The sequence below is a fragment of the Oncorhynchus mykiss genome, chromosome 11 (genome assembly GCF_057628025.1).
Source record: "Oncorhynchus mykiss isolate SJ-2025 chromosome 11, ASM5762802v1, whole genome shotgun sequence".
Classification (NCBI taxonomy): Eukaryota; Metazoa; Chordata; class Actinopteri; order Salmoniformes; family Salmonidae; genus Oncorhynchus; species Oncorhynchus mykiss.
This window is the reverse complement of record NC_143032.1, coordinates 54028630-54054895: the sequence shown is the minus strand read 5'-3', so window position 1 is coordinate 54054895 and position 26266 is coordinate 54028630. Positions and strand designations below refer to the sequence as shown.

Genomic DNA, 26266 nt, shown 5'->3' with positions numbered 1-26266 from the left:
TCCTTATATTAACTTTAACTCTAATTGTTGCATGTTGCGTTTATATTTTTGTTCAGCGTACTTGCTAGGACTGTGATAGGTGGTTGTCTCTCCAAGCTATCTTAAGATGAATGCCCTAATTGTAAGTCACTCTGGAAAGAGCATCTGCTAAATGACTCAAATGTAAATGCATAAAGTAAACTATCTCTAATAGAAATTATTGCTAATAACGACCCAATGACTGTTTACTATGTTATCCATTAATCCTATGTAAGAGTTAACTGAAATACTAGGTTTTGTGAGTTAAATCAGTCCCTTTCTATCAATTTGGCACTCTCCCTTCTCTATCTCATTCTCTTACTCTCTCCCTCTCTGGTGGTCCAGGCATACAGGCAGCTCTCATTGTAAGTGTGGGACTCTTGGCACTGGTTGTGCTGAATCATGTGGATATCGAACAATGACCGGCTGGGCAAAATTGACAACTAATGAAATAACTTTGAGGGGGAGTGAGAAGGGGGGCCAGGTAGAGCGGTGACCCCACAGTCCCGTCTGCTCGGCCTATTGCAGGCTGATCTGGAGGGTGGCTTGGATGCAGAGGAGTGTTGGCAGAGTTTCCACCCCTGAGCGCGCCGTATATATTGAGCTCAGCATGCCATCACAAACACACTGGCACAGACACGTACTGGTAAGAGATTCACATCCATCGCTCTCCACATTATTTATTTTTAAAATAATTTTGATCCAACTTTGTCTAGATTTTTTTAACAAACAGGTTAGTTTATTATTTTATGTTGGGATAACATAATTCTTTGTCATTATACATAAAACTATTTAACTTACAAACAAATAGATTAACATGAGGACGGTTTCAATTTAACTATTTTTGTTGGACATTATTTTGGGAGGGGATTTTTTTTTTTTACATGCATGAGAGAACCAGCTTCGTGCAGAATTTAACTGCAGATTTTCTGGCACTATTATTTAATGTTTTTGCTACTATCCTATCAAACTGCAAACTACTGGACCCTAAAAATATGTTATTCTCTGTACAGTTTCATCATAACCCATCCGGTTCACTATGGCCACAGACCACCAGAAACCTGCATCCAAGCAGCAGCAGCCAGGCACTAGTGCTTTCAAGGTGAGGGGGAGAGGGGGAGAGGGGGGGGGAGGCAGAGGAAGGGCAGGGCAGAGGAGGGCAGGAAAGAAGGATGGGTAATGGTGGGGCAGGGCATGATAGATCAGGGACAATGACACACTGCAAGATTTTTCAAAGCAAAAGTTACACAGTACTCAACATAATTTCCCGATACAACTTGAGATGCCGACAGGGCGAGCATTGCAAGGAGACCTAAACATACATTTAGTCTCTCCCTGTCTTCCACAGTTGATCATCTATGAACAGGAGAACTTCCAGGGGCCTTGCCATGAGCTGACTGGTCCCTGTAACAACCTCCAGGAAGCAGGCGTGGAGAAAGTGGGCTCCATACTGGTGCTGTGTGGACCGTAAGTGTGGCTCAGAGATAGTATGATAGAGAGAGGGAAAGAGAGAGAGGAAGTATGAGGACCAAGATGTTGACCGCGGCGCAAAAAAAACAGAATGATAGATGGACGCAAACAAACCATTCCATAACACAAATATAGTCACTTGTATTGTGCACAAGGCACAGTATGTTCATTCACCTTTAATCTTGTTTTTGTCATCCTTCACTTTCCCCCTCCATCACCTTGTGCCCTCCTCACCTTTACTTGTCTATGCTTTCTCAGATGGGTGGGATACGAGCAGGCTAACTGTAAGGGGGAGCAGTATGTGTTTGAGAAGGGGGAGTATCCTCGCTGGGATTCCTGGACCAACAGCAGACGTAGCGACAACATCTTTGCATTCCGCCCCATTAAAGTGGTAACACATCACCCCCTTCGCTACTACAACACAAATCAGACATTTTGTAGATTCTCTGTGACTGTTTCTTATGGTGTGTTTTCTATTCTCCTCATAGGACAGCCAGGAGCACAAGATTGTCCTTTATGAAAACCCCAGTTTTGCGGGGAAGAAGATCGAGATCATAGATGATGATGTCCCCAGCTTCCACGCACACGGATATCAAGAGAAGGTCTCCTCTGTCAGAGTTCAGAGTGGCACGTGAGTCTGTCTGCCAACAGCAGTTATATCTGCCCCAAAATGTACCATATTGATATTTTCTCCTAATTGCATGCATTGATCTTATCTCCACGGCTTTCTTCTCTAAATACTTTTCTAATTTTTGTTTCTCCCCCATTCCATGACTCTCACGCCTCTGTTGGTTGTGTACCAGTTGGGTGGGATACCAGTATCCTGGCTACAGAGGCTATCAGTACCTGTTTGAAAAGGGTGAATACAAGGACAGTGCTGAGTTTGGTGCCCAGTTCCCTCAGATCCAGTCTGTCAGGCGCATCCGAGACATGCAGTGGCACCAGAGGGGAGCTTTTCACCCTGCCGCCGGCACCAACTAAGCTTAAATGACTCTTTCCTGCACCAAGCCCTGACCCCTACAACCCTGCTCCTTCACACACTTCTCCCCCCTCACCTACTCAAAATTAGCACCATCCTTTAAAACAAACTAATAAATTCTTGTTGCTTACATTTCATGTGGTCGTGTGACTCAACTTTGTTCTCCTGTATTGTTTATCTGAACAGAAAGTGTACCTTTCAATTACTGAGTCACAACAGCATATATTGCTTTCCAGACCAAAATATGTAGGTGGGAGAGTGATTGGAAGATGAATAATTGCAATGGTATCAAATTTAAAACTGAATATGTGACTTGGTCCAATTTCATAGGAGCTCCTTAAAAGTCCACAGATAATATCGAACCTCATCATTATATGAAACAAAATGCTACTGAGGAATCCAGTAACTGGAGGACATAGTGTATTATTATAATAGTATGCTGTGATTGGTTACCCGCCAAGCATTGACATCATTTCCTGTAATGAAAATACCGGAAAAGAAAGAATAACATGAGGTAGCGTCGGTAAAATACTATTAGCAACAAGTTTAGACATATTACACAGAGCTACGATCACTGCTAGATAGTCTGGGTGAGACTTTACATACTTTCAATTGGAGTTTGGTAACGCATTTCGATACTTTTAGAACCGTTTAAGTAACTGCTATCTAGCTAGCATATTTAGCTAACTTTCAAGCTGACGTTACTGTATCTATCAAGCCGCTCATCAAAGTAGGTGATACTAGCTAGATAACTAACCGAAACGGGCATATTATTGCTAGCTAGATAACTGTTATTTGAACAGGTTGTCCAGTATTCTGCAGAACACTTAGCTATCTAGTAGTCTGTTGACCTCCTATAACTCGTATAACACAGATAAACACTTCAACCTTGTAAGGGGTCATTTATGCTATAGCCTTCATATAGCAAACTCTCCTGTCATCCACAGTTAAGATGCCAGTCCTCTGTAGCAGTTGTGCTGAGAAGCGTGCAGTGCTAAAACGTCCAAAGACGGCCCATTCCCTGTGCAAGGAATGCTTCTTCTGGGCCTTTGAGGAGGAGGTGCATCAGACAATAGTCTCAGCGCAGCTCTTCAAACATGGAGAAACTGTGGGCATTGGTGCCTCGGGTGGGAAGGACTCCACTGTGCTGGCACATGTCATGAAAGTCCTAAATGAGCGCTATAACTACGGCCTGAAACTACTGCTACTGTCAGTGGATGAGGGCATCACAGGTTACCGTGACGACTCCTTGGAGACAGTGAAGAGGAACCAGCAGCAGTATGAGCTGCCTCTGAAGATTGTATCCTATGAGGAGCTGTATGGCTGGACCATGGATGCCATAGTGAAGCAGGTTGGACTGAAGAACAATTGCACTTTCTGTGGAGTGTTCAGAAGGCAGGCGCTGGACAGGGGAGCCATGATGCTGAAGGTTGATAAGATATGTACAGGTAATATATAACAAGCTTATTTTATCTCTTATTTTAGATGAAGGTGGACTTTTTAAAATAGTCCCTCCAGAGTTTTGCGATTCTTCCATCAGCGCAACTAGAAAAAGGGGCTCTCAATTTTAACCAATCAACCATTTTATACTTTTACAGCATAAATGGTTTGATCAAGCAACAAGTCAACTTCGTCAGTGCATTTTCATGACAAATTAGATCAAACTAGCACAAATTGCCATGCAAAATGTAATCATTGCCTCAGCAAAATCAAGCATTTTGGCCTGCAACTATCACAAAAAAAATATCTGTCAAATCCTGGAGGGACTGATTTTAAAATGATGTTCCTGTGTGTGTCTGATTCTGTTCTCAGGTCACAACGCTGACGATGTGGCAGAGACAGTTCTGATGAACGTCCTCCGAGGAGACATCGCCCGTCTGCGTCGCTGCACTGCTATAAGCACAGCGAGCGAGGGTGAAGGGGTGGTGCCACGCTGCAAGCCCCTCAAATATGCTTACGAGAAGGAGATTGTCCTCTACGCCTACTTCAAGAAGCTGGACTACTTCTCCACAGAGTGCATCTACTCCCCCAACGCTTACAGAGGCCACGCCCGCACCTTCCTGAAAGACCTGGAGGCTGTGCGGCCCAGCGCCATCATGGACGTCATCCACTCTGGGGAGAACCTGTCAGTGAGGGAGGGCGTGAAGATGCCCGTTCAAGGGACCTGCGGCCGCTGTGGCTACATCTCCAGCCAGGCGCTGTGTAAGTCCTGTGTGCTGCTGGAGGGCCTGAACCGCGGCCTGCCCAGACTAGGAATCGGAAAGCACCACCGTCTCCACGAGAAGATCCTCTCACAGCAGCCTCTGACCCAGGAAGAGGAGAGGAAGCTCAAGGCTGTGGACTTCTGAGAGGTGAATAGGCAGAACGTCTTAGGATCACCACCATTGTTTCTGTCAAGTGACACTTTGAAATGAGTGACCCAAGATGACACAACCAGATGTTGAGTTGTTTTAAAGGTTCAGCTTGGAATTGAAGTAGGGATGTTACGTTGCCTCTAATGAAAGAGTGGCCAGCGTTTTCCTTTGTCAGCCACTCAAATCAAAGTTATTGGTCGTGTACACAGATATCCACACCTTGCTATTGGATTTCAACATTGCAGAACCCATTTTCTTTTTGGTAACTTAAGTTTGCAATTGTAATTTAGAAAATAAAGACACATGGCATGGACAAAATTATTGGCACCCTGGAGCTAGTACTTGGTTTCACTGCCCTAGGCCCAGATAGCTACAATAAGCATTGTTGGCAGTTATCAATGAGCTTGCTGCACCTTCCTACTGGCACATTTGGCCCAATCTTCAGCAGCAAACTGCTCTAATTCTTCAATGTTTGAGGGGTTCCCTCCACCAACTGTTGTTTTCAGCTCTCGCCATAGGTTATGGATGTGATTCAGATCTTTTCTTTTCACATGCCACTCCAGGCCCGGTTTCCCGACAGCGATGGAACTTAGGCTTACGAGTGTATTAACGATGCATCTTTCCGACAACGGCTGAAGATGTAACATGAGTTTCCCAAAACACCACGCAGAGAGAACGCTCACTAAGTGCGTCGTTGAGGCATGTGACGATACTGATAGAATCAAAAGAAAGGTAACACTGCTCTCGGATCAGAATTCTCCATTCCAATCTGACCTTAACATTCAAATTATTCCACAATACTGACAACGGATCAGCTCTTAGAGATATTATCACCTAAGGCTACAAATATTGAGGCGGCTTATTCTAATGCTCACCCTATAATAATGCATTAAATCAAGATTTGGCACATCATTAAATATATTGAGGAAAAAATTAAACAGTAGTGTACAAATAGCAAAATAGAAGTCAATTAATTGAACATGAAATATATTTCAATATGATTGACAGAGGCCTTATAGGCTACTGAATTTATTTTTGAATGCAGTCATCTCGGTTGGAATGTGAGGCATCTTTGTATATGTTGATTGTTTGTATCAATTGCAAAGACATTGGCAACTTTGTATTTGTAGTCAACGTTGTTCTGAAGTTATCGGTGGTTACAGAAAGACGGATAAACCATGTGATTCAAGGTTCAGCAGAGATCCTCTGTATAACGGGAGGGCAAAAAAAGCGTCTAATGACAAACTTAGCGGTCCTGCGAGTGGTCTGAGGCAGGCATTAGATTACAAGTGTTTTAAACGCAACGTTAATAACAATGGTTTTGGGAAACGGCTCAGAGATTTTAACGATGCTCCTACGAAGGTTCTAGCTATGAACTTAGCCTTAAGATGCTTTTGGGAACCGGGCCCTGAGCAGTCCAGCAACTCTCCTTGAACCATTCCTGGGTACTTTTGATGTGTGTTTGGGGTCGTTGTCCTTCTATAAGACCCACAACCTTTAACATAAATATTTTTTTTGTGGACACTGGATGATTATTGGACTCTAAAACACCTTGGTAATCTGCCGATTACGTGATGTCTTGCACACATTCAAGGCCCCCAGTTTCCTAGGCAGCAAAGCAAACCCAGAGCATTTTTCGAACCTCCCCAATTTTTTGATTGAAGGGAGGGTGTTGTTTTCTTTGAATGCTTTTGCCATTGGTGAACATAGTAAGACACGACTGCTGGGAGACAAGAAAGCCTGGTGGAACTTCTCCAAACAAGGCAAAATCCTGGGGGAAATGTTATGTGGTGTTTTTACTGACAACCAAATCAAGCATTCAATGAAAAGAACTCTCTACAATCAAAGATGCGTGAGGTCTGATGATTCTGTGGGGTTGCTTTGCTGCCTCGGCTACTGGGGGCCTTGAACGTGCAGGCATCATAAAATCAGCAGATTATCAAGTGTTTTGGAGTCCAATGTACAACCCAGCATCCAAAAGCTGTCTCTGAATTGAAGGTTGTGGGTCTTCCAGCAGGGTAATGACCCCAAACACACAACAGAAAGCACCCAGAAATAGTTGAAGAAAAGATGCTGGACTGTTCTGGAGTGGCCAGCGAAAGTCCAGATCTGAAATAGGGAATCATTTAAGAAAAGTCCAAGGATGCCAATGTATATTTGGCTGCAACTGTAAATGATCTGTATAGACAGTATATGAATAGAAAGGTGTGTACAGCAGTAGTTGTATATGATGAGCCATGACTAGAATACATTATGTAAGCATTATTAAAGTGACCAGTGTTCAGTGACTATGTGCATAGGGCTGCAGTCTTTAACGTGCAGGGTAGAGTACCGGGTGGTAGCCGGCTAGTGACAGTGTCTAACGTTCAGGGCAGGGTAACGGGCTGATGGCCTGGAGCTGTTTTTCAGTCTCTCGGTCCCAGCTTTGATGCACCTGTACTGTCTCCACGTTCTGGAGCACGTGTCGAGCTCATTCTGTGGTGGGCCGAGTGTCTGCGGCTTTTTGCTCCTCCCTTGTGCTTTATTGATGAATTAAGGTCACTAATTAGTAAGGAACTCCCTTCGCCTGGTTGTCTAGGTCTTATTTGAAACTTAACCTGCAGACACTCTGTCCTCTGTAGAATGAGTTTGAGACTGCTGTTCTAGGGGGTAGCGGTTGTGCAGGGTCTAAATGGTGAAGTGAGAATGATAAATGATGTCTTTCTTGCAATTTCTGGAATCCAAATGCAATTTACATTCAGCTATGTGGTCAGTGAGTCTGCATTATGAAACTTCTGTCAGCTGATGATTGAAATACAAGTGCATGTTGTATGGTAACTATATTAAAGCTATTCAACTTTTGCATGGCTTCTTCTGATTTTAGTCTGACACATTCTTCAAATCTTCTTACACATACTTGTTAGGATTACTTTTTTTTCACAAATTGGAGGGGGGAAAACCCTACCTGAAGAAAAGAAGTATGAAAATATGTGGAATTTACCTCCATACTGCCTTGTAATGTCCAATTAATATGCTACTATGCATATAATAACAATATAGGTAGGAGTAGCTGCTGTACGTTATGTATTGACGTGTGTAACAGTGTTTCATCAGTCGCGCTTACAATGTTTTCATGTAACAATGTTTCTTTGTGGCAGCCTGTCTGATACAGTAGGCTATTTTGTTATCACTCGCTAGAGGCCGCCCTTTATCAAAGGAAAGTTCTTTACCCGGACCAGGTTATTTTACGCCTGCTTAATTAGGTTACTTTCATGTCGGCTATTGCGTAGGCTATATAAATGCCCGTCGCGGTGAAGTACACATGCACATCGCAACTCGGTCCTGTACTGTACTTCACAACCAACTTCAGCAGAGTAAACTATTGAGATTTTGAAAGGAAACCACGGACGCCGAAAAGTTGTTAAACCTTTACAGGAACTTTTCACTGGTGAAGCCAACGCTGGAATGGACGATTTAGGTAAATTTCATACCGTGTCCTTTCCTAATCTCAGCCGTTTTCTATTCAGCATAGCGGAAAGTATGGGGTGAGAAAAAGTAATATATTTCAAGGCAGCGGGGATTTCTTTCAAGATCTTGGGATAATCGACGGCCAGAGATTTGTTTTAATATCTGAGCTCAACAGGCATAAAATTGTAGGCTAAACTACATTCAACAGCTTCGAATTTAACCCCGTTTATCCACTTTTCATGTCAGGTTTTTCTTCTTTGAATGGAACAACGACAGTGGTCAACTCTTGCATAAATTATTTACTTTATTTTAGATAACACTTTGGCATAAATCTGTCCGATGATGTATCAACATCGTTGGTTTATATAGAAACGAGGTTCCAACACCACCCATGTTAATTGGCTTTACCCTCATAGGCCGCGAAGTTATCCGCGTTTTGTTTTGTACTAAAACGTTCGTATCATTACAGTTCATATAGGTGCTTTAAAGTTATCTAAAGTAACACGGTACACTATAGCTTTTAGGTCCAGTGTTAGTCATATTCTAAATGGTGACACCAGCTCCATATAAGAAACGCATGTGAAATTACATGATACATAGTGTATGTCTATCCTTTAAAGAAACTGTATCATCACGCCCATTGTCGTTTCTTGTGTGTCAAATATAGAAAGGGGGGAAAAGTCTGACTTGTTAGAGACAATGAGGTGTAAGTATTGGTTGTGCCTTCTTAACAGGCAGGATGGAAGCTCTCCCAAATGCTGAAATTAGCAGACTTGCTACCTTTTCCTGGCATACCAGAGGTGAAACTAACTAGTTATTATATAATGGTTGGGTGCCTACTTAGATGGTCCATGCTATCAGGGGACCCTGGTTTTGGGAATGATGTCCCAGGGATCCTGACTAGCTGACCTCTTATACTGTAGTGGTAGTCCTTCTGTGGTGGGAGTAGTACCAGTTTTATGGGTCTCATGACCCTTTTGACCCCTGTCCAAAGCCTAATGTTTAGAGTACATACTCAGACATTAGAGTAGCCACCTGAATATGCACCAGAGATATTTACACAAAGAAACACTTGGAACCGGCTTATCTCAAATAGCCGAACCTGCTATACATCAAGCTGCACCGTTCATACACACAGATCATATTCCATGGTTACATGCATCAGTGCTTTTTTGGCACCAAGTGTCTGGTTGATCATGCTGGCTGATAGGTCACCCCCCCCAATGCCACCATTTACCCTTCAGTCTATTTTCTGTGACAAGATAGCTAACCAGTCAACTGTTATAGTTCACTGACCCTTGACCTCTGGCACTACACTTAGAACTCAAAAAGTCTGTGTATATATATATATTTAATAGATTTCATCAGGTTGCCAATTCACTAAACCTTCTCAGATTAGAACGTGTGTTATTGAATAAATGTAATTGCTTTCATCTTCATGCACAGAAGGGTGTTGGCATGTAGCCAAGAGGCTAGAGGCAGGCCAGCAACCAAAGCATGACTCTCTCTCCTGTGCTTTCAAATCCTCAGGGTGTGTGTCAGCGTCTCAGTTGATTGAACTGATCAAGTGATACACATTTTCATTCTTTCTAAGGAAATGGACAATAAAGTAATCTTCATTAAAAAAACATAGTCCAGTAGCTGTTTGAAATAGCCTATGTTGAGTTTCAGTGATGTGTTTTTGGCTTGTTTAAGTAGAGGGATGAGGAGCCATATTTTGAGCTTGGCCTGATCTGAGAATATCTCCAGGGCTCATTAGCTGCTCTGGGCCAGTGAAAGGACTGATTGTTAACTGAGGGAGAGCCTGTCGTCTCACTTAAGTCGGGAAGCCAGGCCTGAGGGAGGGGGGAGAGGCTGCTGTGGAATGTCTAACATCATTGTTTGTCAGGGTCGAAGGCCAAATACTCACTGGGTCATGGCTCACCTCCTCCCACCACTCCGTTCCACTGGCACTGTAAATAAATCTCTAGGGCTCTTTACAAACAGGTACCCTCAGTCAGTCCTACTACGTCCTTCTAGTAAAACCCTATTCCATGGTCTTTGCATGGATGACCTACTGCTGCATAACCCAATCATCCCATACTCTCTCTACTTGGCTCAGTGTACTAGATATGTCCCCATTTCAAGGGGGGGTTCTGTAGTGCCGTGTGAGTAACCTAGGTTAGACGAGACCTGTGAACGTTCCAGAGACCCATCTCACGCTGCTGTGATCAGGTGGTGACCAGGCCCAGAACCATTACTGATGTGGCTGCAGTGCAGCTGATCCTTCATCCTGATGACTCTTTACCCACACAGGCCATCTGACACTGATTGGCACTATCTTACTGGTGTGTTTGATGTGTGAAGTCACCACTCTCCTCTGTGAATTCCTCAGGAGCCTGTGAAATTTAGACTCCGTGCTGGGGGAGCACACAGATTGGCTGACTGACCCAGTGGGCTGAAGCAGCCTTCGGTTATGTTATGACTGGTCATCAGGATAGAGCGCAGTGTGTGGGTGGTGTATAGGTTGGCAGCTGGTCAAGAGGACAACACTATAGGAGAGGCAATGTTGCAATCTGTTGAACAGTGATCCTCTTTGAGGAGATGTGGACTGCATTAGTTGATTACCTTATAGAAAAATTAAAATATCCCCTGGTTCAAGAGAGGACTTGGCGCATGTTAAATGGGGTGATCCTAAATGTTTCCGATGTTTACCAGCCACACTTTAAGTTAGACACGTAGCCATCCTTACAACTTTGGCAGTCGATCCTTAATGAGTTAATGTATTTCAGTGTGTCAGCAGTGAGGAAGTGTTACCAGGCTAGTCATCACCCCTAGGGACCTGTAGTGTTACTGACTGTATGCATACCACTACAGTGTGTTTGAGTGGGCCTGCTTTCTGTACTAATGGGATGGTCCTCTCTGTAAATGAGTCCAGTCCTTGTGCTCTCAGTGCTCTGTCCACACCCATCCTGTTCTGAGTCTGGGGAGGGGAGCTGCATGGCTGACCTCATCGCTTAGGCAACAGACCCTGCCTCACATCCCGAGGAAATGGAGAAGAAAACAATGAGCAGAATCAGCATTCAGGGTTCAGGAAACGCAGCAAGAAATACAGGCTCTGCCACCGCTGTTAAGGATGTGTTTTTGACCAATAAAAGTCAGTTGTTGTCCCCTCTCTCTCGCCTTTATTTCCTAAACTGTTTCCCTCTGTCACTCTCTTCCCCCTTCTCACTCTGGCCGTGTTTCTTGGCTCTTAGAACAGTGCTGATTATATTCCTGATGGGTTCGAATAATGGAGCAGGAATCAGTTTGCACTGGATTCTTCCCACATTACTCAGGCTGGGACACCCCAGGGCATGTTGTTCAAAGAGCTCAGTGTGGCTGTGGCACTCTGCTCTGTGGAGGTTTCCACAGGGTCACAGTACATGGAAGTTGGCTGGCTTTTTTTCGAGGTTGGTTGGTGTGATTCAGTGCTGAACATTTGAGAGAAGAGAAACCAAACAGTCAATTCTTGATGTTTTCACACCCCCGCCCCCAACAGACACATACTCTGAATTCACAGTAGCTGCTCGATCTCACATCTATTGGTGTGAATTTTTCCTCAGTGTCTAAGTGTGACTGTCTGTGTCAGAATGGTCTTTAGACTTCCCTGTCGTCTGATTTACTGACTTGTGGGGAAGCGCTTTTATTTTAGTCCAGCGATCTCTTCAGGGAGTGTCATCTTTCGGATATGGGGCTGCTTGGGCGGGTATTTTTAGTGATGTTTCTTTTGAAGGCACTGACCCGATCTTGCTTCAAGATCCTTCTGTCTTTCTTTGAAACACCACACCACACTGTCCCTGCTCCCTTCAGTATGTCTTTAAGCTCACTGTTCCCCCCTACGCTCTCTGTGGTGTAACCCCCCCCCCCCTATTCTCCTCTGGTATCTCTCCCTCCACCCCTTCCTGGCCCCAGTCTCTCCTGATTGGTATAAATATCATGTTGGGTAGGACCGATGGGATAGTGTTTCTTCCTACATGTGGCTCTGGCCAGCTCTGCTCTCTGCCCCCCAGCTATTAACATGTGAGCTGTGAACCCTGGTGGCAGGCCCATCACTGTATCCAATGTGTCAGTAGGAAAGTTGAACTGGCCAACCTGGGCTGCCTGCTGCCTGCCCGCCTGGGAAGCATGGCTCCCTGGGCCTGCCATGGGTAATAAAAACATTGACATCTTTCTTATCCTGGACTCAAGTATATTGGACTTTGTTGATCTGGCCCTATTGTTATAATCTAATTATAGCATAGTACTTTCATTGTTTTTAAACTGACAAATGTATTTATATTTTTTCCTCTCTCTTATCTGGAACCTTGTGGTTGTACAACTGATTGAATGATGGTTTCTGTCTGGTCAATCATATCCTGTATTACAAAACATTATACACTGAACAAAGATATAAATGCAACAAGATTTTTACTGAGTTACAGTTCATATAAGGAAATCAGTCAATTGAAATAAGTTCATTAGGCCCTAATCTATGGATTTCACATGACTGGGAATACAGATATGCATCTGTTGGTCACAGAACCAGTCAGTATCTGGTGTGGCCACCATTTGCCTCATGCAGCGCGACACATCTACTTCGCATAGAGTTGATTGTGGAATGTTATCCCACTCTTCAATGGCTGTGCGACGTTACTGGATATTGGTGGGAACTGGAACATGCTGTCATACACGTTGATCCAGAGCATCTCAAACGTGCTCAATGGGTGACATGTCGGGTGAGTATGCAGGAAAAACTGGGACATTTCCAGCTTTCAGGAATTATGTACAGATCCTTGCGACATGGCTGTGCATTATCATGCTGAAACATGAGGTGATGGCGGCAGATGAATGGCACAACAATGGGCCTCAGGATCTTGTCGCGGAATCTCTGTCCGTTCCAATTGCCATCCACAAAATGCAATTGTGTTCGTTGTTGGGTGGCTTATGTCTGCTCATACCATAACCCTACCTTCACAAAGGGGCACTCTGTTCACAACGTTGACATCAGCAAACCGCTCGCCCACACGAAGCCATATAAGCTGTCTGCCATCTGACTGGTACAATAGAAAACGGGATTCCTCTGTGAAGAGCACACTTCTCCAGTGGCCATCGAAGGTGAGCGTTTGACCACTAAAGTCGGTTACGACGCCAAACTGCAGTCAGGTCAAGACCCTGAGGTCAACGAGCACGCAGATGAGCTTCCCGTAAACGGTTTCTGACATTTTGTGCAGAAACTCTTTCGGTTGTGCAAACCCACAGTTTCATCAGCCGGATGTGGAGGTCCTAGCATGGCGTGGTTACACGTGGTCTGCAGTTGCTAGGCTGGTTGGACGTACTGCCAAATTCTCTAAAACGACAGCTTTATAGTAGAGAAATTAAGATTCAATTCTCTGGCAACAGCTCTGGTGGACCTTCCTGCAGTCGGCATGCCAATTGCACGCTCTCTCAAAACATGTGGCATTGTGTTGTGTGACATAACTGCACAGTTTAGAGTGGCTTTTTATTGTCCCCAGCACAAGGTGCACCTTTGTAATGATCATGCTGTTTAATCCGCTTGTTATGCCAAACCTGGCAGGTGTATGGATTGTCTTGGTGAAGTATAAATGCTCACTAACAGGGATGTAAACGAATGTATGCAGAACATTTGAGAGAAATAAGCTTTTTGTGCAAATGGTACATTTCTGGAATCTCTTATTTTTCAGCTTATGAAACATGGGACTAACACTGAGTTTTTTAAATATTTTTGTTCAGTGTATTTTGTTTACTTTTCATATTTGCTACTTTCATGTAAGTTACATATTACGGTTTTTATAGTACAAATCATCCTTCTTTTGTTCTTGCCCTCCATCACATGCCTCCCCATCTCCTCTGCCACCCTCCTGTTTCCCTGGCTGATTTCTCTCTGAGGCAGACAGTGGAATGTGTGGAATGCACCTTCCCGCCCATCAGATAAAGACTGCAGGGTTTTGGTACGGGCAGGAGGAGGGGGGGCTACAGACTGCAGCAAGAATATACACGTACACCCACCACCCAAAGAATGCCCACACAGTAAGCACACAACACTAGACTGTTGGCTTATGTTTGAACATCATGACTTTATATGAGACCCTTTTGTTGAAAGAATCATGACAGGAATGTATTGCTAATCTATTTAAGTCATTGAAGCTGCAATAAACAAAGTCAGGTGACTTGAACTCTTTTGCTAATGGCCTGCTTAGAATCCCCAAATGGCAGAATGAATGCGTTTCCCATAAAGTGAGCAGTCTTATAATTGCATTTTTCTCAGAAGTCGTCAGGATTTGCTCTGAAAAGAGTGGACTTTACCCATCTCAAAGATTTAATGTGTTACTTGGCTTACAGTACTTAGCTGTATTAAGAAGCAAATGACCCCCCCCCCCCCCCCCCCAAACCAACTGAAGCCACAGCCTCTTTGTCATCAACGTTTCAGACTCAACGCTGCCCTCCACAGGGACAATAAACACAAATAAATGAATTTATTCCAGTGGCATTTCCTTCAGCACACTCCAGTAAACCTGTATGTCAATGTAGCCCAGGCCTGAAGAACTATACAGAAGTGAATTGCAGCAGACCTTTAGCTATGACTAAATATCCTCCACTCATTGCTCTTAGTTTAATTAACTATCCCTTTTACAATGAAGGTGGGGTACCAGCTTCTACTAGGTACACCCTTGAGTGGTCCATAGGGGAGGGGGAGGGGGAGGGGGGGGTGGTAGTAGTAATCTAGTCATACTAAGCAGAGAATAGACTAGAGATCCCGGTCTGGCATACTGAGGCGCTTGGCGGTGTGTTGCCTGCACTGCCATGGGTAAGGTCAACACTTGTGTACTGTATATCATACCTAGCTTGCTATGTGTGATATAGTGTTTCAGTAATGACTTTCGTGATTATTTATTATTAAAAGGGGTAACCACACCATGTAAGATATTCACAGAATAATGACAATTTGGAGAGGGGATTGTGATTTTCATTAGGTTTTATTGTAATAGTGATGGAGACTTTAAGACCTTTGTCAGCATGTCTGCACCAGGTGCAGCTCATTTCCAGCTGGTAGTTCAGCACGTTTGCACTGACATACTTGCTGAGAGTACAGCTTTAAATAGGTTTTGCTCCCATGTGGTTTAACATCTTGCTACTGGTTGGGGTCTCTGTTCTAAATGAACAGTGGGGGAAGTACTGTGGAAGGAAGTTGTGGTAGAGAATAGGTTCTAATAAAGTCAAGGTTCTATAGAGATTATTTTATTTTTTACGGGCTAAAAGGTTCAGTCTGTTAACAGAAGTAGACAGACACCTAGTTCCTTTTTTATTTTTTTATTTTTTCTGAGAGAAAAAGGAAGCCCCGGGGTGAGTTGGAGGGAGAGGCTTTGAGTAAGGAATTGTAATAATATCCAGTGCCTGTTTCTGATTTGCCCCCTCCACCACACCCTTAGCAGATGGGTCATTAGCTAGTCGTAGTCCTCTCAGTCCCTCTGTTTTGTATACACAGTTACGCACTCGCATATACGCCACCTGACGACCCAGTACCCAAGACTATCAGAAGTAATAGTAAGGTGGCATTTTGCCCAGTGAAGATTAACATTTGCTCTGAACTATAACTCTCTAACTGTTAATGCCATCTTAGTTTCTTGCATGTGTGTTTTTGCTTTGTTGGACTTAAAGAAGATTTTGTGTGTGTGTGACCTAAGATGGACTTTTTGACTGTGGTCTTAGGTGCAGTATGTATGATGCCCACTTGAATTTGACTGTGGTTCACCTCATGAAGTTGTTGTTGTAAAGTTGGGATCTTAGACTCTCTCTATTTATCAGATCATTTAGTTGAACCAATTTAATGTTCTCTAGGTTTTTACGCTTGTTTACTTAAAATAGACTGAGGATTCCCTGTGCCATCATCCCAGTATGTGCAACATTTTAACAGGCTATTCTTAACTGACTGAGGATGGATGGATGGATGGAGTGGGTGATGTCAGGGTCTATTTTGTTCTGGTGTTCTAAGGGACACTAATGCTGTACACTTGATAACCCTGGAGGAGAAATGCTGTCTGTCTCATGCTCTCACAAATCTTCTTGGAAAAGAGAAACTATTTCTGTTGAAGACAAATGGAACAACGGACAATCCAAGACAGATAGCCAGGTACTTACTGACATATATATATATATATATATATATAGGAGCTATATATTTTTTAGGGCCCAATAGAAAGATTTGATGGGACGGGGGGAGAGAATAGTGGGTTTAGAAATGACACTGGGGATTTGTGTGTCTGTGGCGCTATGCTGATGACCTAATCTTAGCTCCTGGGGCAGGACAGGACAGGACTACTGTGGAGGGGCCCTGGGGAGCAGGCCTTTTTTTGGAATGAGGAGGCTGAGTGACCGGTTGGAATGAGGGACTGACTCATACACTTAGGAATTGTCAGTTTAGACACCTGCCACTTGGTAGACTCCAGACTGTCTTGGTAGATAGTTACATATCACAATGTAATTTTTGCACTGTACCTGCACCAAAACTCCAGTATTTTTGGTGCATAGCTTGTTCTTCATCTTTTAAATAGGAAGCAAATTTGTTTTCAGTGCTTTTACTTCCATGACTGAAACTCATTTTATCATGGCCCTCTTGTCAAAACCCCTGCAACTTATCCAGAACGCTGCAGCCCACCTGGTTTTCAACCTTCAAGTTTTCCCATGTCACCCTGCTCCGACGCACACTCCACTGGCTTCCAGTTGAAGCTCACATCCACTACAAGACCATGGCGCTAACCTACGGAACAGCAAGAGGAACTGCCCCTCTCTACCTTCAGGCTATGCTCAGACCCTACACCCCGACCCGAGCACTCCGTTCTGACACCTCAGGTCTCTTGGCCCTCATACCCCTACGGGAGGGCAGCTCAGCCCAGTCCAAGCTCTTCTCTGTCCTGGCACCCCAATGGAGGAACCAGCTTTAGGACAGCAGAGTCCCTGCCCATCTTCTGAAAACATCTGAACCCCTACCTCTTCTAACCGTATCTTAAATAATCCTCCTCCGCACCGTGACTTCTAGCTCTGACTCTAATGATGGCTATGCCTGTGATATGTGGTAGCCATCTTAGAATGCACTAGCTGTAAGTCACTCTGGATGACATGTAAATGTCTTGTCCCTCTGCAGCAGACATGCACTGAGCAGTGTACAAAACATTAAACAACTTCCTAATATTGAGTTGCACCCCCTTTTGCCCTGAGAACAGCCTCAATTCGTCGGGGCATGGACTCAAGGTGTCGAAAGCGTTCCACAGGGATGCTGGCCCATGTTGACTCCAATGCTACCCACAGTTATCAAGTTGGTTGGATGTCCTTTGGGTGGTGGACTATTCTTGATACACATGGTAAACTGTTGAGAGTGAAAAACCCAGCAGCGTTGCAGTTCTTGACAAAAACCAGTGCACCTGGCACCTACTACCATACCCCGTTCAAAGGAACTTAAATATTTTTGTCTTTCCTATTCACCCTCTGAATGGCACACATACACAATCCGTGTCACAAGGCTTAAAAATTATTATTTAACTTGTCTCCACCCCTTCATCTACGCTGATTTGAAGTAGATTTAATAAGTGACATCAATTAGGGATCATAGCTTTCACCTGGTCAGTGTGTTGTGGAAAGAGCTGGTGTCCTTAATGTTTTGTACACTCAGTATGCAATATGTTTGGAACATCAAATCGCAATAAAATCAGTATCGAATTGCAATACATATCGTATTGTAAGGTCTCTGGCAATTCTCAGCCCTAAACGCTACGTGCTTTACATTTTTCACATTCTAACGGAGGCAACATAACTAAATCTGCGAACTATTGACATTCATACTAAGCATAGGAAAAGTTGTCGCATCTTGATCTTTTGTGGATGATTGTTCAAGAAAGAGGGGAAAGAATAGTGTTCGACTGACGACCCAACGTCTGCCCTTCCCTCGTGATGTCACGATACTGTGGCAGCATTAGGGTTTGTATTTCTGTCATATTTCTGAGTGTCAGAGCTCTAAACTGTGTCTAACCATGGAAGCATTTCTTACCAACTCAGACGCTTTGTTGGCGGACCTGGAATCCACGACATCCCACATTTCCAAGCGTCCTGTGTTCCTGTCTGAGGAAACCCCCTACTCTTTCCCCACTGGGGGAAACTCCTACCAGGATGTGTCAGTCCCTCCCCCGGTGCCGCCCCCTCCCTCCGCTGAGGCTCTGAATGGCTCTGTGATTGACTCCCTCCACTCCTCCCAACAGGTCAGTCGCACATCAGACTCACACTCGTGCATATCATTCAGTAAATGGCTTTTCAAGACTGAACTGATTGACTGTTCTCTTCTCCGCAGTCCTTGGGTTCAGCTCCAAAGAGCTCATGGTCCAGGGACAGTAGCAGCCCGCCCCGGTCCCAGATTGAAGAGGACCACGTGTACAGGTAGGCAGGAGGACCATAGGAACAGATCCCTAGGAAGGGACCTCCATTGGGAGACTACTAGACCGTCTGTCACTCTGTTTGTTTCACACTTTACACACAATTGACACCCGTTGTCTCTCTGCCTCTGTCAGTTTCCCCAACAAACAGAAGTCTGCTGACCCATCTGCGGGAGCCATGAGCTCCGCGCTAGGCAGTAACCTGTCAGAGCTAGACCGGCTGCTCCTGGAGCTCAATGCTGTCCAGCAGAACTCTCCCTCTTTCCCCACCACAGGTAGACAGACAGCGAACCACATCCTACATAAATATTCACTAGGTGTTTATATTACCAAAGTGGTACTTACCTCTGCCATCAACTGTGCAATAGGTGGTTTAGTTCTTGCAGTATGTGTTTTCTACATGTTACTGTGATGATGAACGATGTCCCGCTGTCCTCTCTACCCACAGAGGAAACCGCCCCACCCCTGCCATCCTGCAGCATTACCAACTATGTGCAGCAGAACGGGGGGCCCCCTGACATCATGGTGAGCCCTCCCGTTCAGGAGAAGCCCAAACAGAATGGGACCAGGGTGGTGGAGGATGGCCGGCCCACAGTGGAGAGTCTGCTGGATGAGCTGGAGGGTTCTGTACCCAATCCCAGGTCAGGATATTAGCAGTTACTGCTACTCAAGAGTCACAGATGGACAAGGATGAGTTTGTCATAACTTTGATTTATAGGATATGTGCTAACTAGCAATGAGATGATGGTAATAATCTACTGTAGCCTGGATTGTGGTGCTCTATCTGATCACATGCAATGATTGTATGAATAATAACTTGTTTCAGGGGGTCTAGGTTGGATTGTGTTTGTGATCATGTGCTTTGTTTGTGTCTTCTGCACCCCCAGCCCCTCTGTTCTTCACAGTGAGCTGGACTCTCCCTCTCAGCAGCAGGCCAGAATCTCAGCATCCTGTGCTACACGCGAGCTTGACGAGCTCATGGCCTCCCTGTCCGACTTCAAGGTGCACAGCAGTCTGTGTGTGTTGACAGGACTTACGCTTGTCCTTTTATGAAAGAAATCCTTTATTAGATTCCTTAAATTCTATATTTTCTGATCTGATTATTTCTCTTTATCTTCCTGCTCTTGTGGTATCCTTTTCCTCTCCTGCCTGTCCTGTCCTGTTCTTGGCTCCTTGGGGTCTATGAACCTTTTGATCCCCAGCTGGATCAAGCAGAAATCTCCCCCAGCAGCACTCTGGAGGTCCATCCTCAGCCATGTACCCCCTCCTCCCCTGTTGCAGCTGCCCCCTCCCCCCTCCTTTCCTCTCAACCTGCCTGTGACTCCCCTCTCTTATCACTGCCTGACTGGGAGCTGCACATAGAGGAGGAAGGTGGTGTGGCATTGTCCTCTCCACATCCCTCATTATCAAGCCCTCCCCCAGCAACTGTAACCTTCCAGAGCCCTCTGTTCTTTGCAGAGAGTGAACCAGAAGCCTTCATCGACGTCTCTGCCACCATGCTGTCCTCTCATCAGAAGTCCTTGGTAGTCCTCAACCACTCCAAACCTTCACCTAGCACAGACACCAGTCCTCCCAATGCTGCTAGACCATCACTCACCTCAGCCAGCACCACGTTGGACCAGAACCCCTTAAAATCCCCTAGTCCGTCTCTAGAACGTGGCATAACTCCTCCCTCTGTTACCAAAAGCCCCAGTCCCCTAACTGACATGGATCTAAGTTTATCGACTCCAACTACTACTAAGAGCCTTAGTCCTGTTCCTTTCTCTTACTCCAAGTCCCCTACTCCTCTCACTGCTTCGAAAGCCCCCTCACCATCTCTGGTCACATATCCCAAGGCTCCCCCTCCCCCAGCTCTCACTAGCCCCATGATCTCAAGGAGAGTTCTGCAGCCAGTCCCTGAAGCCGAGCCCTCTCTGGATGAAGCCCTGGATAAGCTGCTGGCCATACGTTTGGCCAAGATTGAGAACGATAAAGTCCCTATGGAGGCACCTCGGCTGAAGCGGGAGGTGGTGCATGAGAAGTGCATCGTGCCCTTAGACAGAAGGGAGGTGCAGCCGGACACCGCCGAAAGTACCCGGGACGGGGCAAGAACCGGGGACGAGGCAAGTACCCATGAAGGGACATTTACCCGGGATGGGTCAGTAATAAGTGGACATGTTGATGGGTATAGGGAGCTCATGGACTGGGCCGATGTGGAGCTGAACATGTGTCTCCAAGATGGACTGGATGGTGGTATGACTCCTAATACAGAGAGACCTTATACAGATGGGAGCATGACCCCGACGACTGAGGCCAGCTGGATGGATGAGTCCCTGGATGGCTCCTCCTGCCCTGGGACTCCTGATGCTTCCCTGGACCTGCCTCTGCTGCAGCAGGCCACTGTGGACAGGGTCTCAGCATCTGGACATGTATGGGACTGCCCTCGCCGCCACACTGTTTTGGATCTGCACAAACACACACAGAAACAACAGTCAGGGTTGGGTAGGTTACTTTCTAAATGTAATCTATTAGTTACTACTTACCTATCCAAAATTGTAATCAGTAACGTAATCTGATACTTTTGGATTACTTTGCCCTTAAGAGGCATTAGAAGACAAAGGATCCATCCAAAAACATTTGGTGTGTCATCATAGTCGTCTCCAGGCTTGCTCACGTGGAACAAACTTAAACTAGCACCTTTTTTCAATCCCGACTTGAAAACAGAAAGGTGTCCGTTTTTTTGCAAACATCCTTTTTAAATTGAAATGTTATCTAGTTTTTAAAAGTATCTGTAATCTAATTACAATGTTTTTGCTGATAACGTAACTGATTCGGGTTTATTTTGTAATCCGATTACATGTAACTAGCTACTCCCCAACCCTGGTCAGCGTTAAATGTTATTCATACAGTAGCATAACAGATTTCTGCCATCTCAGAAAGCTAGTTGTTTTGATACCAAAACATCTGTTCTTTTTGTTGTTGTTGAGATAATGTCATTACAATCTGCACACCAGGATGTTTGCTGCTACTGCATAGTGGCTAATTATTCACTGCCTGGCTGTGTTCTTTGTTGGCATGTTATTCTTTTAAACCACACAATTTAGTTTGTGACCACATCCTATGACTACCTCACTTGTTGCACCAGTGTGGCATGACGCCCCCATCTTGCACAACTATGTTCTGCTAAATGGTCAGGGAGCATATGGGGGCTATGGGCGGTTGGATGGGGTCTGCGCATGTGAGACCACATGAGTGTGACTGACACATTCCTTTGGACGACTTTAACCACTGTTGCTACACACGCTTGAGGAGGCGGCTGCTTTTGACTTTGAGTGAACTGGAATGGTGCTTGATCTGAATGGACTGCTTCCTCTGAACTGAACCACTCACCTGGCCTGCGGTATTGTAACTGGATCACAGTGGATTCCTGATGCTCGTTCTCCTTCTAGCTTAAATCAGTGATTAGGCGCACCAAGGAGACCTCCAACGTACACCCCATGTACCGAGAGGGTCACCCCCGGAGGGGGCGGGTGGGCCCCATAATTGTCAACAAGAGCAGCTCCCAGGACCGCCTCATAGAGGAGCTGCAGGGGAAGCTGGGGATTGGTCGATTGGCTGACCGCCGGTGTAAGCAGCCGGACGATTGGCTCACTGAGGGTATCATCGTCATGTCCAAGCCACAGCGCTTCCGTGGCGACGGGGCAGCGAACGAGGTGGACAAGGTTGGCCTGGATACGATCACAACAGGCTCCCACCATCCCAGATACTATTGCACATTTCTCATACATTTTTACTCAAACTTTCAGTTCTTTACCTTTCATTTTGTCTTTCTCTCTGGTTGTCCCTGTCTCTTCTTCTCCTCAGATCATTATTCCCCCAGAGTCCCCTCTACCTCAGAGGGTCATTTACCCACCCCAGTCTCCCCCAGCGCCTCGTCACACTCCTATTGTAGAAAAACCCAGTAGACCCCCACCTATGCAGCGGACCCCTGCTCCTCTACCTCCTACGCCTCCCCCCTGCCCCCCTCCTCCACCCCAGGAACCCATCCCTCCCCCACCTATGAAGCAGACCCCTGCCCCTCCTACGCCTCCCCCCTGCCCCCCTCCTCCACCCCAGGAACCCATCCCTCCCCCACCTATGAAGCAGACCCCTGCTCCTCTACCTCCCCCACCTCCGCTTGTACAACCTCCATCCCCACCTGTCCCAGTATGGCAGGCCCCTGCCCCCAAGCCAGCACCCTCTCCACCAGTGCAGCCTGCACCACCACCACCTCCCCCCAAAGTCCTGGTGTCCGTTGGCTGTCAAACCGAATACGACCCAATCTTACCTCCAATGCAGGCATGGCTCTCTACCTTTTCTATTTCTATAACAGAACGCCTTCTCTCTTTCCCACTGGCTTCAGTTTCCTTCATTAAAACCACTGTTTAATTATTTGTACAGATGTATTTTTATGAGATAATGCACTGTGCTCTGGTGTCCATCCTATCCTCTCACCCTCCATCTTTTGACAGATGGCCCAGGGGAAAGGTGGCCCTGGAGGCCCCCCAACGCAGGTTAACAAGCTGGACAACATGCTCGGCAGCCTGCAGTCTGACCTCCATAAACTGGGTGTGCAGACCGTTGCCAAGGGAGTGTGTGGGGCCTGCTGTAAACCAATCGTGGGACAGGTAAGGGGCTTGGGTGGGCCTGAGATTAGGCTTTGGTGGCCTTTCTAAGATCATGGTCTCGCATTACATTTAATTGCTGAGCTTTGTTGGCATGGTTAATTTACATAAACTGTCGATTTGTGTGTCCAGGTGGTGACTGCCATGGGGCGCACGTGGCACCCGGAGCACTTTGTGTGTACCCACTGTCAGGAGGAGATAGGTTCCAGAAACTTCTTTGAGCGTGACGGAGCACCCTACTGCGAGAAGGACTACCACAACCTGTTCTCCCCACGCTGCCACTACTGCAACGGACCTATTCTGGATGTAAGTAAAGACCATATACGACAATCATTACTATTACAACTAAGGCAGTGGACAGATAGTGTAGCAATAGCAGCTAGCAGTGAGTTACTGTTCCAATGTTCATGTTTACAGAAAGTTGTGACTGCGTTGGACAGGACATGGCATCCTGAGCACTTCTTCTGTGCTCAGTGTGGATCATTCTTTGGCCCAGAGGGTGAGTTTGACCCATTCTTGGAGCTCACTTGTAATGACCAGTTTTATAGTGAGGTGCAGAACTCATGATCTGTGTCTCCTGAAGGCTTCCATGAGAAGGATGGGAAGGCGTACTGTAGGAAGGACTACTTTGACATGTTTGCGCCTAAATGTGGCGGCTGTGCCCGAGCCATCCTGGAGAACTACATCTCTGCACTGAACTCCCTTTGGCATCCAGAGTGCTTTGTCTGCAGGGTCTGTATTCTGCCTGATTCCCTTTACAAAAGGGCATTCATGTTGTTATTAGTCCTGGCTCGTGTACTTACTCATTACTCCCTGTTTGTGTATGCAGGAGTGCTTCACCCCATTTGTGAACGGGAGTTTCTTTGAGCATGATGGGCAGCCCTACTGTGAGGTTCACTACCACGAGCGCCGCGGGTCCCTCTGCTCTGGCTGCCAGAAGCCCATCACGGGCCGCTGCATCACAGCCATGGCCAAGAAGTTCCACCCTGAGCACTTTGTCTGTGCCTTCTGCCTCAAGCAGCTCAACAAGGGCACCTTCAAGGAGCAGAATGACAAGCCCTACTGCCAGGGCTGCTTTGTGAAACTCTTCAGTTAAGGGGTAGATTGTCTATGCCTGGAGATTTGTGTGTGTGTGTATGGGGGAAGAATCTGTGTAGCTCAGGTAGTGTGTGTGTATGGGGGAAGTGTCTGTGTAGCTCAGGTAGTGTGTGTGCGAATCAGATTGAGTTTGTTTGAGTGCATTTTCTGTACTCTGATTGTGTGTGTGTGCGGAGTTCCAGCATTCTTCTATCAGCCCCTGAAGTGTTATGGACATCCATATCAGGTCTAGGCCTGTCTGCTCTCTCTGATGCTCAGACTATCGTATGATTTCAAGCCCAAATAGTTTTGCTTTTGCAAGGAATATACGTACATGGACTAGTGTTTGAGGTTGCTGCTCACTGGTTGAGCGTGTCTTCTGAAACCATTTGAAAGGTGGCATGTTAGAGGGAGCAGTTGACCTGTTGTGTTTTTTATCATTTGTATTTGTTTTTTCAACTGCTCAAGCAAAGGCCTTGGTGATATTTCTTTAACTTTTCCTGTCTGAGTAACTGAGAACAGATGGTTAAAATTGCCATTGTAGCATTGACTGGAAATAGGCTGTGGGTCAGTCATTATTTTAGTACTTGTGACGCAGACAGTTGTCATCAGACCCCTTCAGCCTTGTGACGCACAATCATTAAAACCCCCAAACAAGCATTTGTTGCCTTTGACAAACATACTAATGCTGACATGTTACACTTTGATTTGATGTATTTGAACGTTTCTATAAAATGTGAGATTAATTTACAACCAATAATATTTGACTCCCTTTTAATGTTTGGAAAAATAGGAATCTCATAATACAACAGATGGGTAATATTGTAACTTTGTCACCACCAATGCCTACCCAGGCCTTTTTAGAGCTTAAACCTTAGCTGGACTGGTTTAGGAGTTGTCTTCTGTTCAGAAAGGGCTCATGCAGTATAAAAGAGCATGCCATGATCAACATTAGAATGTATTCTGCATATAGGAGACAGTTACATTTTACTGTGAGAATATTGTGTACACTGTATACAAAGTGCTGGTCAGTTAATATAACCAATAACCACTCATTAAGAGAAATCCCCTAAGACATTTCATAGCAGAGATACTTTTAAACGTTTATCCTTAAAGTTACTGTGCATTTTATTCCACTTTTTAATTATATAAATAGTGCACAAGGTGAAGCCCTTATGTAAGTACACAGTTTAAATGCAAACAATACTGTATGCAACTGTAAACATTGTATGGTGAACTCAACAACCCCTTGATTCTATCCAAGTTACACTTTCAAGGAATATGCCTATTTTTGTGCCAATATATCAATGCAATGTATTTTACACTGGGGAGACCAGCAAGGTAGCCTACTGTTTATAGACTGTGATTCCTGGACTCTCTCTTCAGAGCTCTGTCAGTGAGTCTACTGGATAATATGTTGATATTGGTCTGCGTGTAACTCTCTAAAGCTATGGAGGAAATGGCTTATTTAGAGAAGCATCTGAGTTGCATCTACTGTACACCAGCTGGGTTTGTGGGCTTGTAGTTTTATCATGTAATGGTTGCATTACATCATTTTATTGGACCTGTATCTTGTTCAGGTATTTACACCCAGAGCATTTCTGTTTTTATTTAGAAAATCATTTAGCCATTTGTCTACACATAATTATTGTAGAAGGCTATTATTTAATCAAAGCAAATGTTTTTTTCTCCTTTCATTTTTGAATGTCACAGTACTGAATACTGATCCAACTCATTTCATATAGGCTATACTGAAATAAAATCTGTTTTTGGTACCAAAGTGTGTCTTTGTGATCATGTTTACCTTTCAAGACCCTGTAGCAACTGCTATAGTAATAA

The 26266-nt window shown here is 45.1% G+C and overlaps 3 protein-coding genes across 6 annotated transcripts; all 3 read left to right on the top strand.

Annotated features, from left to right (window-relative positions):
• Positions 1 to 487: 487 nt before the first annotated feature.
• On the top strand, positions 488 to 2604 carry LOC110536630 (beta-crystallin B2-like). Its single transcript, XM_021622369.3, has 6 exons — positions 488 to 664; positions 1032 to 1120; positions 1367 to 1485; positions 1747 to 1879; positions 1977 to 2119; positions 2292 to 2604. The coding sequence occupies exons 2-6, from the start codon at positions 1058 to 1060 to the stop codon at positions 2467 to 2469; spliced, it is 636 nt and encodes a 211-aa protein (XP_021478044.2). The 5' UTR covers positions 488 to 664; positions 1032 to 1057; the 3' UTR covers positions 2470 to 2604.
• Positions 2605 to 2919: 315 nt separating this feature from the next.
• On the top strand, positions 2920 to 7662 carry ctu1 (cytosolic thiouridylase subunit 1 homolog (S. pombe)). 3 transcript variants are annotated; one of them, XM_021621294.3, is made up of 3 exons: positions 2920 to 2981; positions 3415 to 3915; positions 4280 to 7662. In XM_021621294.3, exons 2-3 carry the CDS (start codon positions 3420 to 3422, stop codon positions 4813 to 4815), a joined length of 1032 nt encoding a protein of 343 aa, XP_021476969.1. In that variant the 5' UTR covers positions 2920 to 2981; positions 3415 to 3419; the 3' UTR covers positions 4816 to 7662. The 3 variants fall into 3 exon arrangements, with proteins under 3 accessions (XP_021476969.1, XP_021476968.1, XP_021476970.1); XM_021621293.3 differs by having other exon boundaries at positions 2926 to 3057; XM_021621295.3 differs by having other exon boundaries at positions 2930 to 3197.
• A 348-nt stretch (positions 7663 to 8010) lies between these two features.
• Positions 8011 to 26207, top strand: LOC110535914 (paxillin). 2 transcript variants are annotated; one of them, XM_036935738.2, is made up of 14 exons: positions 8029 to 8278; positions 18337 to 18536; positions 18626 to 18711; positions 18843 to 18982; positions 19156 to 19348; positions 19595 to 19709; positions 19910 to 21115; positions 22136 to 22408; positions 22551 to 23024; positions 23198 to 23353; positions 23483 to 23656; positions 23768 to 23849; positions 23934 to 24082; positions 24180 to 26207. In XM_036935738.2, the coding sequence occupies exons 1-14, from the start codon at positions 8266 to 8268 to the stop codon at positions 24444 to 24446; spliced, it is 3528 nt and encodes a 1175-aa protein (XP_036791633.2). In that variant the 5' UTR covers positions 8029 to 8265; the 3' UTR covers positions 24447 to 26207. The 2 variants fall into 2 exon arrangements, with proteins under 2 accessions (XP_036791634.1, XP_036791633.2); XM_036935739.2 differs by lacking the exons at positions 19910 to 21115; positions 22136 to 22408; positions 22551 to 23024 and having other exon boundaries at positions 8011 to 8278.
• Positions 26208 to 26266: the final 59 nt, after the last annotated feature.